A 16,493-nucleotide genomic window follows, 5' to 3' on the forward strand; every position below is an offset into this window, starting at 1 on the left:
GAAAGGATCTACTAGGTTATGTGTGGGGAAAAAGACATATACCGCTTAGTCTCCCTTGTTCCGGGGAATTAACAAATAACTTCCACCAACACGTTTTCCATTTTCTGTGGTGCGTATTTGCGTTGGTAAGCAAACTTATTTTCTTTGCTCACACATAGCAAGGGTAAGTGGCAGCATGGAAAGCTATTAATTTTGCTCTTCACTGAAGCACAGAGGATCAGAGATACTGCAATGTTAAGCCGCTTCCTGTCTCCTGTTTGGCAGGCGTCGGAAGGATAACCTGGTGTCAGCCCTCGCACAGGCCAACATCCAGGATGGCTTTTTCTGAGCAAATGGAAGTCAGTTGTTTAACTGGTTGTTTCGGTAGATGAAAGACATCCAAAGCTATAGAAAAGTTTTATAAGAATTTATTTAAGTCAAATTTTTGAGGACATACCTGGAAGCAAGATCTCCAAGGATTGAGAAAATGCTCTGGAGGAATGACCTTTTATGTATTTAGAATCAAAGAAGAAAATGTAAGGAAGGTAGACGAAATCCGCTGGTGGTAGAATAAAGAGGTGGGAGAACGCAAAGCACAGAAATCTCTAAGACTGGGTAAAAAGTAAAATGGAGAAACACATACTTTACCTTGATGCATACAGGATAGTTAATAATTAACATCTTCCGTACATAGAGATGCGACACAGGAAACAAGATAACAATGAGGGGTTCTGTGCTCTCACGCTCTGGTTGTCTGGTGCTCTGGTGCCTGTCGTTATACCTTCGAGGGGTCTAGAAAAGAAAATTAAAATGTCAAAGTTATGTTATCCTAGATGCGTAAGAACAGTAGACAAGGCTCGCTTAAAGTAAAGATTGACCTTTAGTGGAACCTGACTACCTGCCATGGCTGCCCCAGTTAGGGATTTATGATTAGACCATACTGGGCAGTGACTTTAGGTCACTGAGCTTGTCAGGCCTGTCATGTGGTCCCCCCGAGCTTACCAGTTTTATTGCATAACACACCATTGTCGTTGACATTTCCTACCTAAGAGCAATGGATTTTCCCAAAGACTCCAAAGTCTATGGGGATATAGCATCTTGTCTCCTGAGATGATATTTGTTGAATGATTGAATGAATATTGATCCTCTTAATCTTACATTTCTTTACATCCCATGACTACAATAATATCTGGGAACCATCAGCAAAAATGAGTATTGAGTCCTGATTATGCCCAAGTATTTTGATAGAAAGGGGGGACTCAGGATGAACCTAAACACACTAATACAGTCGATTCTCATTATTCTCGGTTATGTCCTGTAAAGTCAGAGCAAGCACTGAATTACGGAATACTGAACTATTGCCTCTGTGGGAAATACGGGATGAGTCGTGGGAGCCTCTGATCAAAACATTTTCGTCAACTGCTCAATACATAACTTTGTTTTATGTGTGTTTCTGTTAAAGGCAGCTTATTTAATATATATATATTTTTATTTTTTACATACATATTATATATAGAGAGATATCTATATCTATCTATATCTATCTATCTATCTATCTATCTATCTATCTGTCTATCTATCTATATCTACTGGGAGTGCCAAAAAAATGTATGCAAGTGAACACTTTGGTCAACGTTGCTCAAGCAGTAGTTTTCCATAATCAGAAGTGTCTGGACGTTGATGGTAACCACTTTGTAATTGCAGAAGTCAAATATGACTTGCATTTGTCTTTTGTTATCATATTATAATTACAATTTGAATAGTTTTCTCATTCTTAAACTGTGTATACCTTTTTTTGGCACTGTGTGTGTGTGGTGTGTGCTCGTGTGTGCACATGTGTGCATGTGTGTGCAGTATGTTTGTGTGTGTGCACATGTGTGTGCATGTGTGCACGTGTATGTGTGTGTGTGATTGATAAATTGATTCTTAACATTGAACTCAGCCAACAGCATTATGGCTCATGCCTGAATGAAACTTACCTAATGCACATATTTTCTCCATAAGCAAAATTACAGTCTTATTTAGGAACACTAAACACTACATCAGCATTACATTTGGGGCCATGTTAAACAGCAAGATCACCAATAAAAGGCAGAAAAAAAACGTGGCCCTAAATATCCTGGGATAAGGACACTTGTTTATAGTATGAGAGCTAAAACAAGAAAGCAGACAGAGCATTGCCTTGTTGGAACTCAAGGTGTGTGTAGGACTACCCAAATTTTTGCAACTGTCCATATTCACAAATGACCCTGAACGCTTTGCAAGTATTGATTTTGGGGTTTCAATTAAATTAGTGAGTAGACAAATTCACAAATAGAGAACCCACAAATAATGAGGATTAGTTATATTTACTGTTAAACCAAATGCAAAAATGGTGTTTTTGTGTGTTCTATTTTTTTTGTATTTTTTTCCAATTACAGTTGATATTCAATATTTTATTAGTTTCAGGTGTACAGCATAGTGGTTAGACATTTGTATAATTTGCAAAGTGATCCCCCTGATAAGTGTGGTACCACTATGGCGCCCCCATAGTTATTACCATATTATTTACTAAATTCCCTATGTTGTACTTTACATGCCCATGACTATTTTGTAACTGCCAATTTGTATTTCTTAATCCCTTTACCTTTTTCACTCAGTGCAACAAACCTCTTCCCATGGGCCAACCATCAGTTTGTTCTCTGTGTCTATGAGTCTCTTTGTGTTTTGCTTGTTCATTTATTTGTTTTTTTAGATTCCACATATAAATGAAATCATAAAGTATTTGTCTTTCCCTATCTGACTTATTTCACTTAGCATAATACCCTCTAGGTCCATCCATGTTGTCACAAATGATAAGATTTTGTTCTTTTTTATGGCTAACTAATATTCCATTGTGTATATACACATTTATTTATAATAGCCAAGATATGGAAGGAACATATATATATATATATATATATATATATATATATATATATATATATCCTTTCTTCTTTACCCAGTTGTGTATTGATGTACCTTTACGTTCCTTCCATATCTTGGCTATTATAAATAATGCTGCAGTGAACATAGGAATGCACATATCTTTTTGAATTAGTGTTTTGGGTTTCTTCAGATAAATACCCAGAAGTGGAATTACTGGGTTATAAGATAGCTCCATTTTTAATTTTTTGAGTAACCTCCATACATTTTCTATAGTGGCTGCACCAATTGCAATCCCACCAACAGTGCACAAATGTGTATCCTTTTCTCCATATCCTCACCAATACTTGTTGTTTGTTGGTTTATTGATGATGGCCATTCTGACAGGTTTGAAGCGACAGCTCATTATGGTTTTATTTGCATTTCTTTGATGATCAGTGATGTTGAGTGCCTTCATATGTCTATTGGCCATCTGTACATTTTGTTTGGAGAAATGTCTGGAGACATTTTCTTTGGAGAAATTTCTTTGGAGAAATGTCCTCTGCCCATTTTTTTTATTAGATTTTTTTTTTTTGGTGTTAAGTTGCATGGGTATTTTATAAATTTTGGATATTTATCCCTTATCGGATGTATCATTGACAAATATCTTCTCCCATTCAGTAGGTTGTCTTTTCATTTTGTTGATGGTTTCCTTTGCTGTGCAAAAACTTTTTAGTTTGATGTAGTCCCATTTGTGTATTTTTTCTTTTGTTTCCCTTACTTGAGGTGATACATCCAAAAAATATTTAAATAGTGAGTAGGCAAACTCACAAATATAAAATCCATAAATAGGGAGGTTTAATTATATTTCCTGTTAAGCCAAATCCAGAAAAAGGTTGTGTATGATTAAACACTGTGTTGTGGCAAAATTATTCCAGAATAAGACAGGGTGGCTCTCTGATTCTATCATATGGATCCAACACTTTAGCTTTCAACTTTTCAAATACAGTAGATAGTACCCCTTTGTCCACAGTTTTGCTTTCTGAGGTTTCAGTCACCAATGGTCAACTACTGTCTGAAAATATTAAATGCAAAATTCCAGAACTAAACAATTCATAAGTTTTAAGTTCCCTGCTGTTATGAGTAGCATTATGAATTCTAGAAACTTCCTGCTCAGTCCTGCCCAGGACATAAATCATCCCTTTGTCCAGCATATCCATGCCCACTAGTCACTTAGCATGTTTTTCGGTTATCAGAGAGAGAGAGAAGAGAGCATATTCACATAACTTTTATTACGTACATTATTATAAGTGTCCTATTTTATTATTAGTTATTACTGTTAACTGCTCACTGTGCCTAATTTATAAATTAAACTTCATCATAGGTATGTATTTATAGGAAAAAACATAGTATGTATAGGATTCAGTACTATTCATGGTTTCAGGCATCCACTGAGGGTCTTGGGGCATATCCCCTGCGGATAAGAGGGGACTATCACAGTTTAGATTGGGCTAGTGGGCAAAGATATTTTTCCTAAAAATGTGTATGTTTTAATAAAAACAAACAAAAACATTTAGCTGAAATCTCACATTTAGCCAAAGAAAATTGTGTAGGATGAGATCTGAGGGTCAGGTTTTAATATTGAAGTGTTGTAAATTCTCAGTTGTTCAGTTTTTTTTATAGGAGATTTGACTGCTAAATGAGTTGGATTTTGTTTAACATTTAATTTATTTTTATGCATTGTTTTGAGGTCTATAAAGTAATTAATTACTATGGTTTTGTTTTGGTATATTGCAATTATGCTTTTTAAAAAATTGATAATAATACAACACATCTATGTGAGCATTTAAAATGCCACCTGTGTAATACAGTTGAAACAAGTCACACAAGCCAGGGAGAGGGTTTTGTCTATGCCGTTGTTGGAATCCAGGACTCCCACGCAAAGTGCAAGGCATATTGTATTTGGCTATGACAAACTATTGCTGTTGATCAGTACTTTCTTGTTATACAGGATAATGGCAGTGTGTTGGGGAGCCAAGGAGGAAAGTTTTCTCTTAAAGCAGAAGTCTGGATAGCAAATATTTCAGGCTTTATGTGCCAGATGGTCTCTGTGGCAACTAGTCAACTCTGTTGTTGTGTGAGAGTTGTCATAAACAATAAGTAAATGAATGAGCATGGCTGTGTTCCAATAAAACTTAATTTATGGACACTGGAATCTGAATGTCATAAAATTGTCTTGTATCACAAAATATTCTTCTTTTGATGTTCTCCCACCACTATAACTATAAAAACCATCTTTAGTTTATAGGCAATACAAAAACAGAAGTAGGGACAGCTTTGACCCATTGGCTATAGTTTGCTGGCCCTTGTCTTAAAATTTATGCTAAAACTATGCCTCGCATCTACATTTCTAGGTCAAATAGATGCTTACAACATTTCTTATTAAATCTGGAAATTAAAAAAATCTGAAAGTAGGAAAATGCATTAAAGGATGTATATATGTGTGTATGAATGGTTGCGTGTTATATACAGAGGGTGCCAAAAAATGTATACACATTTTAAGAAAGGAAAACTGTACTAAAATTGTAATACTCAATATATACTGATAACAAAAGATGAACACAAGTCACGTTTGATGTTTGCAATTACAAGAGGTGCTCAAAGTGGTTACCATCAATGTCCAGATACTTCTAATTACGGCGAAGTACTGCTTGAGCAACACTGACCAAAGTGTCATTTTTTGGGGCGCACCCCTGGTATATGTATGTATATATGTATGTGTATACGTGTATGTATTTTATGTATATATAGCCTCTTATACCTGCTAATTTAGACCGGTGACATGAAGTGTCCAGACTTGAAAGTAAAATAGACCTAGAATGACACCCCGACTCTGCAGTGCACTAATTGTGTGACCTCAGAAAAGTTACTTAATTTATCTGAATCAGCCTACTCATACTTATCCCTACAGTGGAGTTAATATCACCTACCTTGTATGGTTGACAGGAAAATTAGGTAATATATACAAACGAAACCTGGGGTATGGATGTATACAATATATAAATGGTTTCTGAATTATTGAATTTTTTAAACGAAAAGCCTTTGTGTGGCTCCCTAAGGACAGCGAAGCCTCACTTCTAATACAGATTGTCAATATATTCTGTTCTGATGATAAGCATGGGCACATCCCAAATCAATTGGTTACACCTTTCTTTTGCCTTTTTCCAGTGGTACCGCCAATGTTCTCGTGTTATTGTTTCCTCTGACCTCAATCTTTTTGGTTCCAGATGCTGGCATTTTCAGACATTGCAGAGACTCCCACTGGGCTTTGCATATGCTTGGTATACTTCACTAGAGCAATCCCTGTACTTTCAATGGAGTAGTCTCTTATTTGACAAAAATGTATTTACTTGTGAAGCTTTCTTGGTAAGGGCACCAGTTAGAAAAGAGAACAAAATGTAAAACTTGCCAGTAGCAAGAGTTCATATGACAAGGTAAACTTTTTATGGGATGCAAAAATCTACATTTAGGAAACCGATTTAAAATAGGCCTCATCTTTTGAGTGGCATATTTTAACCCTCTGTTTGTTAGAAACAACAAAATCTCTTAACAGCCAGCAGTTCAAATCAAGTTACTAGTCAGTCAACCTAAGATTGTTCTACAGCAGTTACATTCAGGTCTCTTCATTTAATTATATTCATTTCAAAACAGCAACCTTTTCAGTACAAATTATACTTTTTGGGGTATGTGTTGAAACATTTATATACTGAATTATAAACTTGAATCAGCTAATAAAACTTGTAGTCATCAGTACCTTAGTTGAAATTCCTAAGAAAAAGCTAGAAAATGGTCTTTTGGAAAACCATGCTTTAATTTTTTTTTGAAGGAGACACTGAAGTTATTGCTTTAAACTTGTAACACATAATCCACTTTCTTATGTATAAACAAATGTGCCCTTTAAAATTTATACCTCGTATATTGTATATAAGTATATACATGTGTGTATGTGTGTAGACACACACATAAGCGTATCTATAAAGATTATTTTCCTCTTTTTATCTCTAGTTAGCTGTAAGTCAGCTGGCACCTATCAGTCCCAGAAGTTTACTTTTGAAAGTTTGTAATGAACTAAAATGGGGAGTCCATTATTCTCTTAGTGTATTTATAATCAGATGCTTTCTTTCTTTGCTTCTTGGTATTCCAGTTGGACTGAGAGGAACAGAGTTTCAAAAATAAGCATGTGTGTAATTCTTTCATTGAGGCCTCATTTGTACGTCATCTTGCTGGGAAATTGGGGGTGCGCTGCCTCGTTGCAATATCTCAGTCTAGTAGGGACACTGGGTAGGTGCGTCCTTGCTCACGCAGCTGTGAGTTTGTACGAGCAGCCTGGAAAAGTGGGTTGAAGGTTGCGTTGGCTGTATCATAGGCTTCCTGGTTGGTAAGGAAAGGTGACACTCCTGTGGTGGAGAAGTGTCAGTGTCCTATGAGCTCCTTATTGTTCCCATCTGTCGTTTGGCTACCGTTGTCTTGTTCTGTTCTTCCATTATTTTTTCACCAACTGAAAATATTCCTTATCTTTTTCACCAACTAAAGCTTAAGTTTCATTAAATTGTCTAATTTTATGGATTCCCCCTGGGACTTGTAATAAATATTCTATAAATATTTGGACAAAAAAGATTTAGAGCCTTTGGGTGTTTTCTGATAGATGAGAAAACAGACTCGGAGGTTTAAGATGGCTTTCCAAAGTCTCTAAGTTCTTTCCCTTCTTCTTTTCTCTCTCCTTTTCTTTGGTTGGGCCGCGGCCCTGCATTGGTTTAAATAAAACATTGTGTGTTGAATTTACATATGTCAACTTCAAAAATAGATCCACACGAGCGTGTTTGATGTGTAACTATAAAGATTCGATTCCATTTTTATGAGAAGTTTCATCCCTTGAAGTTGGTAAAATAAAAATATGATTTCCTATAAGAAGGAAAATTTCTGTGAGGAAAGATGTCTTCATCTGTTCTGTTCATGACATACTCTAAGTGCTTATCTCATGTCTGGAATAAAGATGAAATTTGATGAAGCCATGGATTGAATGAATGAATGAAAGAATAAGAGGGAAGGAGGGAAGAAGGAAGGGAGCTCAGATGGGAGGAAGGAACGATGGATGAAGATTTCTGGGTTCAGCTTTCAAAACAGGTTTGTCATGACCAGAGCGACAATGTTCTTGGGAAACTTGTGGTCGTGGGATGGTCTGTGCAGTGGCCGTTCTGACCAGAGCAGCTGGCAGGTTCCTGCACTGTCTACGCTTCTGCCCCCACCAGGCAGGGTATGGCTGTCACTCACGGGCCCTGTTTTGGCGGCCTCTGGAAGGCCTTTTCCTTTATTTGCTCTCAGTATTCATCTGCTTTACGTGCCCTCAGTTGTCCTCTTATAGTAATGTCTCTAAAAGTAGAGAGACACATTTGCAGGAACCTCCCAATTGCAGGAATATCGCTGCCTCTCTCCCTGTCTCTGTATCATCAGTGAAAAAATAGATTAAATATTTGAGCAAGACAAAGTTTTATTTCATTTCTGTTCTACCTTTGGACCTCTACTCCCCGCTGCATGTTTTGTATTCCATTGTGGGGGCCTGTGGCACAGTGTTGTCTGGCCTGGCAGGTGCCTCTTGGATGACATCTTATCTCAGGAGGCCACCTGAGCTTTTCCATTTGTGGGGCTCTGTGAATTGTTTCCTCCATTTTTGCCTTCATCGCAAAACAAACAAACAAACAAATAAATAAAAATGGTGCAGCCTTACAGTTGAAGTGTTTGTTCAGGCAATAGGTAGTAGCAAAAACATCATGATATTTGGAATCAGAAAATTGGGTTTGACGTTATATCTACAGTAGTCTCATGGCATGTTCTTGGACAATTATTTTGTATCCGAGTCTTTGTTCTTGAAATAGTCAATCCTTGAAGAGTTTTTGCATGAACTGATAAAGATAATGGAGTGGAGTATATGACATATCATGTGCTCAGTCAACAGTAATTTATAATTACTTTTTTAAACTGAAGTTTTTTGTGGAGATAATTGTGGAATCAGATGTATCAGTAAAAAAATAATACAGATTCTTGTGTACACTTACCCAGTTTCCTCTGATGGTAACATTTTGCAAACTTAACATGTAGACTACCACAACCAGAATATTGACGTTGTTAAAACTACAGAGCTTTTTCAGATTTCTCCAGTTTTACTTATACTTGTGCGTGTGTGTGTGTGTGTATTTAGTTTTACACATTTTTTTTCACTTTTTTATTGTGGTAAAATACAAATAACATACAATTTATTATCTGAACCATTTTTAAGTGTGCAGTTCAGTGGTGTTAAATAAAAACATAATGTCGCACAGCCATCACCATTGTGCATCTCCAGAACTCTTTTTATCTTATAAAACTGAAACTCTGTACCCTGTAAAATAATACCTTCCCACTCCCCCTTCTCCCTCCGACCGCTAATACCCACCATTCTACTTTCAGTCTTTATGATTTTGACTACTCTAGGTAACTTATGTAAGTAGAATCATACAGTATTTGTTTCTTTGTGTCTGGCTTATTTCACTGAACATAAAGTCCTCCTCCCTTTTTAAGGCTGAATCATATTCCTTTGTATGCATACACCACATTTTGCTTATCCATCCGTTCATGGTTGGATACTTGGGTGCCTTCCATGTTTTCACTGTTGTGAATCATGCTGCTGTGAGCTACACAATTTTATTACTGAGTAGCTTTGTGCGTCTTCCATCACAGTGAAGATCGTAGCAGTTCTCGCATCACCAGGATTGTTAATTTTGCCCTTTTGTAACCACATCCACCTCCCTCCTGCCCCTTCTCTCTCCGTGCATAACCCCTGGCAACCACTAATCTGTCCTTCATTTCTAGAATTTTGACATTGTACAATGTTACGTAAATGGAATCATCTGTAATCTTTCGTGATTGGCTTTTTCAGTCAGCGTGATTCTCCGGAAAGTCATCCAAGTTGTTGGGTATATGAATACTTTGTTTTAATGCTGAGTAGTACTCCATGCAATGGACATACCACAGTCTGTCTGATCATTTGCCATTTGAATGACATCTGGACTGTTCCCAGTTTGGGGCTGTTATGAATAGAACTTCTATAAATATTTGTGTGCAGATTTGATAGGAATGAAAATTTTCATTTCTTGAAGGTGCACTTGTTGTGTTGTGTTTTAAGACTTGTCTTTATATTGCATGAGTCGTGGTCTCCCTGGTGAAACTGCTTCCTGTTATGGGTAAATGGAGGTTAAAATAATGTCATGTGGACCTTTTTAATAATAGCCCGACACTGGACACCTTAGACAATATGTGAAGAAAATTGATAACCTTCTTACTGGTTCTTTTTTCTCCTTAAGACTCACTTTCTCTTAAGTGGCTCCACCATCTCGAAAATGTCATTCATTCTGAGAACCTCACCACGTGTTGCCCTTCTTCTCTTCCCCTGCTTTTCCCATGATCGAGGAATCGAGGAGTTGCTAAAGCCCTCTTGTTTTCACCAATGCAGAGATTTTTTTTTTTTTTTTTTTTTTTAGTCATTCTCTGCCATCCGAATTTCAGTTAGCAAAGCTTTTTCTTTGTATTATTAGCATTGTGTCCTTCCTGGAATCTCTGCCTTCTGAGCGGAGCCTCCGTCAGCTGCTCACAGCTGACCTTTACAGCTGTAGGTCCCAATTCTCCTGTTCACGGCCATGGTCAGTCCACCTTGTGATTTTTGCACATGCCCTTGAAGGAGCCTTACCCTCTTCATACTATTAGCTCATTCACATTCAGCTACCAGCTGCAATGCCACCTCCTCAGGAGAGGTCCTCTTGGTATATGCTTTTTTAGTTACTCTGTACTTTCCTTTCATAGTACTTATGGTAGTTTTTAAAATTTAGTGGTATAAAACCTAGGGCCCCACGTGGTTCAATCTAGTCATAGAATCCCCTCAAAGAAGTTGACCAGAAAATATGTTATCGTGAAGTAATTCAAATCTTAACACTGCCTCTGGTAATGACGTTAAGCCTCTGTCTTCCAAATACCAGCTCTTAACCATGGTATCACCCTTTTACTATGTAAGTTATTGAGGTAGGGTGCTGTCTGAGCCACCCATTCCCATTAACATCCCTGAAAACTGGGTTTGGGTCTCATTTATCTTTGTAATCTTAGAACCTGAAACACTGACTGCAGGTATTTGGTACTCTATGCATGTTTGTAGGAACATGAATGAATGAATGAATGAATGAATGAATGAATGAAAGAACGAATGAACGGAACTACCTATCTCTATACAGAAGACATTTGGTAAAAGTCTGACAAAATGAATCAGTAACGTAAATTTTTCTTAATTTTCCAGGTGATTTTTGAAGTAATAACTTCTGGACATCAAGGCTATCTCGCTATTGATGAAGTGAAGGTGTTAGGACATCCATGTAGTAAGTTGTCTCAACTTTTCAACATTCGGGTACATTAATTGGGGGAGTGTTTACATTACAAATTAAGGGAAGGCACTAAAACCTGCGGAACAATGGTCCTGCTGAGAGAGTTCCCTGTCAAGGTGTTGCTTTGCTAGCCCAAAAGTCCAAAAATATGTATTCCGTGTGTAATGTGATTGAATGAATCTAAGTGTCTTTAAAATGAGAATCAGGAATGGGGGCTAACCGAATATTTTGGTATGCTCAAACATCCTTGCAAAGGTCTTTGGATTTCGCTTTTGAATAGTAGCACAAATTAAACATTGAGAGTCTGTGCATTTTGTTTCTAAATCCAGTATGTTTCTGGCATAATTTCAAACAATATAGCGGCAAATGGGCCTGGGGTCTCGTGAATATAAGAAATCTACTTAAACCACCTGGGGAACCACAGAAATAGCCTGTTCTTCATCTTTTATGAATTAGTATATATTTTTTTAAAAGTCTAATGGGTGATAAACACACTCTTTTATTTTTACCACCCAGTATGAGCGAACAACTATTAATATTTTCTCATATTTGCATCTGAACCTTGTTCTTAAGTCACTAAAATGTTGCAGATTGCCAGTCCTGTGTCTCCCCCACCTCCCAGAGGCCACCACAGGCTGAGCCTGCTGCTGTCCCTCTCCGTCTGGAAGGTTTCTAGTCCACAAGCATCAGAAACAGATGTAGCTGATTTTCTCACAAGAGCTTTGTATTGGAAGTGAATTGACAGCAAATGGAATCATGGAACATCGGTGATCTCGGCTCAGAAATTGGCAGGAACTAAAAAGGAGGCTTTGCAGGCACCACTACCATGATGGCTCTGCCAGACAGGCAGGGGTGCCGCAGCCCGCTCCTCTGGCCACCTGACCCTTGGCGGGTGACCCTGGCCACCTGCCTGAACATTTGTCACCCTCTCTGTGCCTTTACATCTTCACCGTTAGGCCCAAATCCCCCAGTATGGTTATCAGGGTAAACAAGCTAAATCGTGTACTCATCGCCCGCTGGCCACTGGGGTGATCTAGAAAAGCAAACTGTGGCCTTTTCAGCTTCTGTCATGGGAGCCAGGCCTAGACTTTTACCAAGAAATATAACAGTGGAGAATTTCCCAACCCCAGGATAGAGCTTGGAGAGCTGAGCCACCAGATTGCTGCAAATGTCTCTGTTTATGTGTGCGTGTGCGTGTGTGTGTTCGCTGTATTTCCCACAATCATTATGTGTTCATAAAAAGTTAGAAAGTAATATTCGCCTTTTGTAAATTCCAATGAATGGTATTAAATTGTACAAATTATGTTGTATTCTTCCCTCCCCCCCCCCAACCCCACTTAGCAATACATTATTTTAGGTCTATCCGTGATATTCTAGCATACAATTATGCTACAGTTTATTTTTTTATTCTTCCACTAACATTTAGTTTTCCCCAGTGTTTCTCTGTGGCAAACATTGCTACAATGACCATTCATGTGTGTATCTCTGGGTGCAATGTGCGAGGACACGGGATGTTCTTAGAAGCAGAATTGCTGGGATGAAGGGTAGAACAGTTTTAGTTTTATTCGATGCTGTCAAATCACTATGAAAAGTATCTGAACCAGTTTATATTCCCACCAGCAAAACATGGAAGTTTTATTTTCTCTGTATCCTTGCACACAATCGATACTGTCAGACTTTAAATCTTTGACCAGCTGAGGGATATCAGCCTGGTTTATTTTCAGGGTCCCTGGCCTTAAAAAGAAACTGGCTAGTTCGTACATTCCTGGATCTGTGCTGGTGGTCCCTACCCAAAAGCATGAGAGAAAGATTATTATCCACAATGGTTTTAGAAATGCAAACTATGCCAAAAAAATGTATACACATTTTAAGAAAGGAAAAAAAAAAACTGTATTAAAATTGTAATACAATGAATGACGCTAGCATTCATTTGATTAACGCCATCATTTGAGCGAACGTCATACTACATATTGCTACGTCATTCAATTTAACTTCGAAAAGTAATACATAGATGACATCTCTGAAAATGTGTCCATTTTTTTGGCATCCCCGGTATAAATGCTTTTATTGCATGGATTGAATAGATCATGAGATCACTCGCTGTAATTACAGTGAATCCTTGTGTGGTTATTATCTGAAGAGGGTCATGACACAGTCATGTGATTCCATCCCAGGGGTTCTGCTGCCTCTGAGATCTTTATCTGGTTCTCAGAATTTGCCACAACACTGAAGTTCAAACATGGTCGTCATCTTGTTCATTACTTAGGCAGACGTTACTTTTGTAGTACACTGCATTTGCCTTTTCTTCTGTCAGCAAGCTTGGTGAGTTTAAGCAGAATTTCTCCCCTTTTTTACTGAAAAGCCAGGAAAACGAACAATGCTGTACCTAATTGGAACAGCAAGGCACATTTAGTTGCTCATAATTACCTGAGTTGGAACTTGGCCAAATCCTTGGAGTAATAGCCTCAGGCTTAGAGACCAGTAGGGTCCTCGAATGTGCATAAATGTTCACAGACTCTGATTCACCTCTTACTGGGAGGTGAAAATCAGAGACAGTAATACTGCATACCTACTATGTGCTGAGCACTTCATGTTTCTTAGAACAAACCTTGCCGCTAGGCAGATGGTGTTGCTGCCCTGGGGGCACATGCAGTGGCCAAGGCCAAGTTTAATTAGGTCTTCCTTGTTCTGTATTCTGGGTTCCTTCTTTTATATTTGGCTTCTTGCCAACAAAATGGCTTATGAAGTAGAGCCCTTCCCATTCCGTAGTATTTGAGTCTCTGCCTTCAGTAATATAAAAAGACTCAACCCTTGTCCTTCTGTCAGAGCCTTCCTGAAATGTAACTCCTGCAGTTTTGTTCATTCCTTCCAAGCCCAACTGCCTGTGGCCATAGAAGGGTGTTTATGGTTTCTCTTTTGGAGAATATTGGTGCTAATACCTAATTGGCTTTGCAAACTGCTGTTAGGAGACACAGAATTGCAAAACAATCTCTGTACCCAGGTGATGCATGGTACAATAGCTTTTTGAACTGTAAGCTTTAAATGGTTTTGATGATAGCCCTTCTGTAGTTATTTTTTCCTGAATTTTTAAGTTTATGGGGAAAACATGCAAATAAAGATTTTAAAGAAGGCGATAGTTGGGCCATTAAATGGAAAGCTTTACAGGTAATATTTTAAAGCATTTCCTATCAAGATTTCTAAATAACAATCAATTATTTTGAAATTTTTATACTCATTACATTTAAATCATAAAGGAGCATAAATATTTCATATCCAAAAGTGTTCTTTCCCAAAAGATGCAAAACTGCTGAACTTTATTTACTTCACTCTAAAGGCTCCTGTTTGGATTCATATAGGTTTATGAGTAAACATTACAACATTTTTTTTAAAAAGTAGCTGTTCTGTTACGAGTATACAGTTGCTCATAAAATTGATTTTAATGTAGTGACAGTCAGATGCAGGATCAGCTTGAAATGTGGAAATGGCTGTGTGCAGCTCTCTGGCTTAAGACCGCTTCTAATGAACATAGATAATTTTTGAATTTGGTATGCACGCTAAAAATATATTTTGAATTTGGTTCAATAATCCTAGTTGGAGAAACTGAAGAAGCATTTTATCAGCTTCATAATGCTGTCTCCTATTTTAAAGTAGGTTGTAAACTAAATATGTGTATTTCTATTATTATATTGTGGTGCTGATATATATTTTTATATCTTATAAGCCATGCAGCATTAACAGGTTTATTGAGATAGAGTTCATATATCATACAATACATCAATTTAAAGTGTGCAATTCAGTAGTTTTAAGTATATTCACAGAGTTCTGTAAACATTACTACAATTAATTTTAGAGCATTTCAGTACCCCCCAAAGAAACCCTTGTACCCATTGAAAGACATTCATTTCCCTGAGCACCCACTCCCTGCTCTAGGCAACCACTAATTTACCTTCTGTCTCGATAGATTTGCTTTCTCTTCGTATTTCATTTTAATGCAATTATATAATATGTGGTCCTTTTTGCCTCTGTTTTTTCACTTGGCATAACATTTCATGGTTAATCCATGTTGTAGAATGTATCAATACTTCATTCTTTTTCAAAGTCAAGTAATATTCTGTTGCATGATATTTCACATTTTCTTCATTCATCAATTGATAGACATTTTAATTGTTTCCAACTTTTGGCTATTGTGAATAATGCTGCTATGAACATTTATGTACGGTCTTTTGTGTGGTATTTGTTTTCAGTTCTCCTGTGTATACTCATAGGAGTAGAATTGCTGGGTTACCTGTGCCATTTTGTTTAGCATTTTGAGGAACTGTGAAATTGTTTCTCAAATCACCTACACCATTTTACATTCTAAAGAGCAGTGTACGAGGGTTGCAATTTCTCCATATGCTTGCCAATATTTGTTATTGTCTTTTTAATCATAGCCATCCTAGTGGATTTGAAGTGGTATCTCTTTGTGGTTCTGATTCCCTAATGGTGAATGATGTTAAGTATCTTTTCATGTGCTTGTTGGCCACCTGTACATCTTTTTTGGAGAAATGACTGCTCAGAACCTTTTCCCATTTTCGTCACTGAGTTATTATATTGTGATTATTGAGCTGTAAGAGTTTATTATATACCTGGATACAAGTACCTTATCAGATAAATGATTTGAAGATATTTTCCTCCAACCCACGAGTTATTTTTTCATCCTTTCAATGACATCCTTTACAGCACAGTTTTTAATTTTCTAGTTATTATTTTATCACTTAGGCCATTTCTGTCATTTGCTGTTATATCTAAGAAAGCTTTGCCAAATTCATGATCACAAAGGTTTACTACTATGATTTCTTATAAGAGTTTTATAATTTCAACACTTACACATAGCTTTCTGACCTATTTTGAGTTAATATTTGTATATGAGATAAGGTAGTGGTACAACCTCATTCTTTTTTTTGGTTTAATTTCATTGGGGGATATTGGGGAACAGTGTGTTTCTCCAGGGCCCATCAGCTCCAAGTCATTGTCCTTCAATCTAGTTGTGGAGGGCGCAGCTCAGCTCCGAGTCCAGTCTCCATTTTCAGTCTTTAGTTGCAGGGGGCACAGCCCACCCATTCGGCAACCCTGTTGTTGAGAGCTCATGCTCTAACCAGCTGAGCCATCCGGCCGCCCTACAGCTTCATT

At 37.5% G+C, this 16,493-nt stretch overlaps 1 protein-coding gene across 8 annotated transcripts in view; it reads left to right on the forward strand.

Annotated features, from left to right (window-relative positions):
• Positions 1–16,493, forward strand: part of PTPRM (protein tyrosine phosphatase receptor type M) — an 824,073-nt gene that overhangs the window by 301,800 nt on the left and 505,780 nt on the right. For all 8 annotated transcript variants that reach the window (XM_081079020.1, XM_081079013.1, XM_081079015.1 and 5 more), the window contains exon 4: positions 11,240–11,318. In XM_081079020.1, coding sequence (XP_080935146.1) covers positions 11,240–11,318 — 79 coding nt within the window. The remainder of the gene's footprint in view (positions 1–11,239; positions 11,319–16,493) is intronic.

This window comes from Rhinolophus hipposideros, assembly GCF_964194185.1.
Source record: "Rhinolophus hipposideros genome assembly, chromosome: 17".
Lineage (NCBI taxonomy): Eukaryota > Metazoa > Chordata > Mammalia > Chiroptera > Rhinolophidae > Rhinolophus > Rhinolophus hipposideros.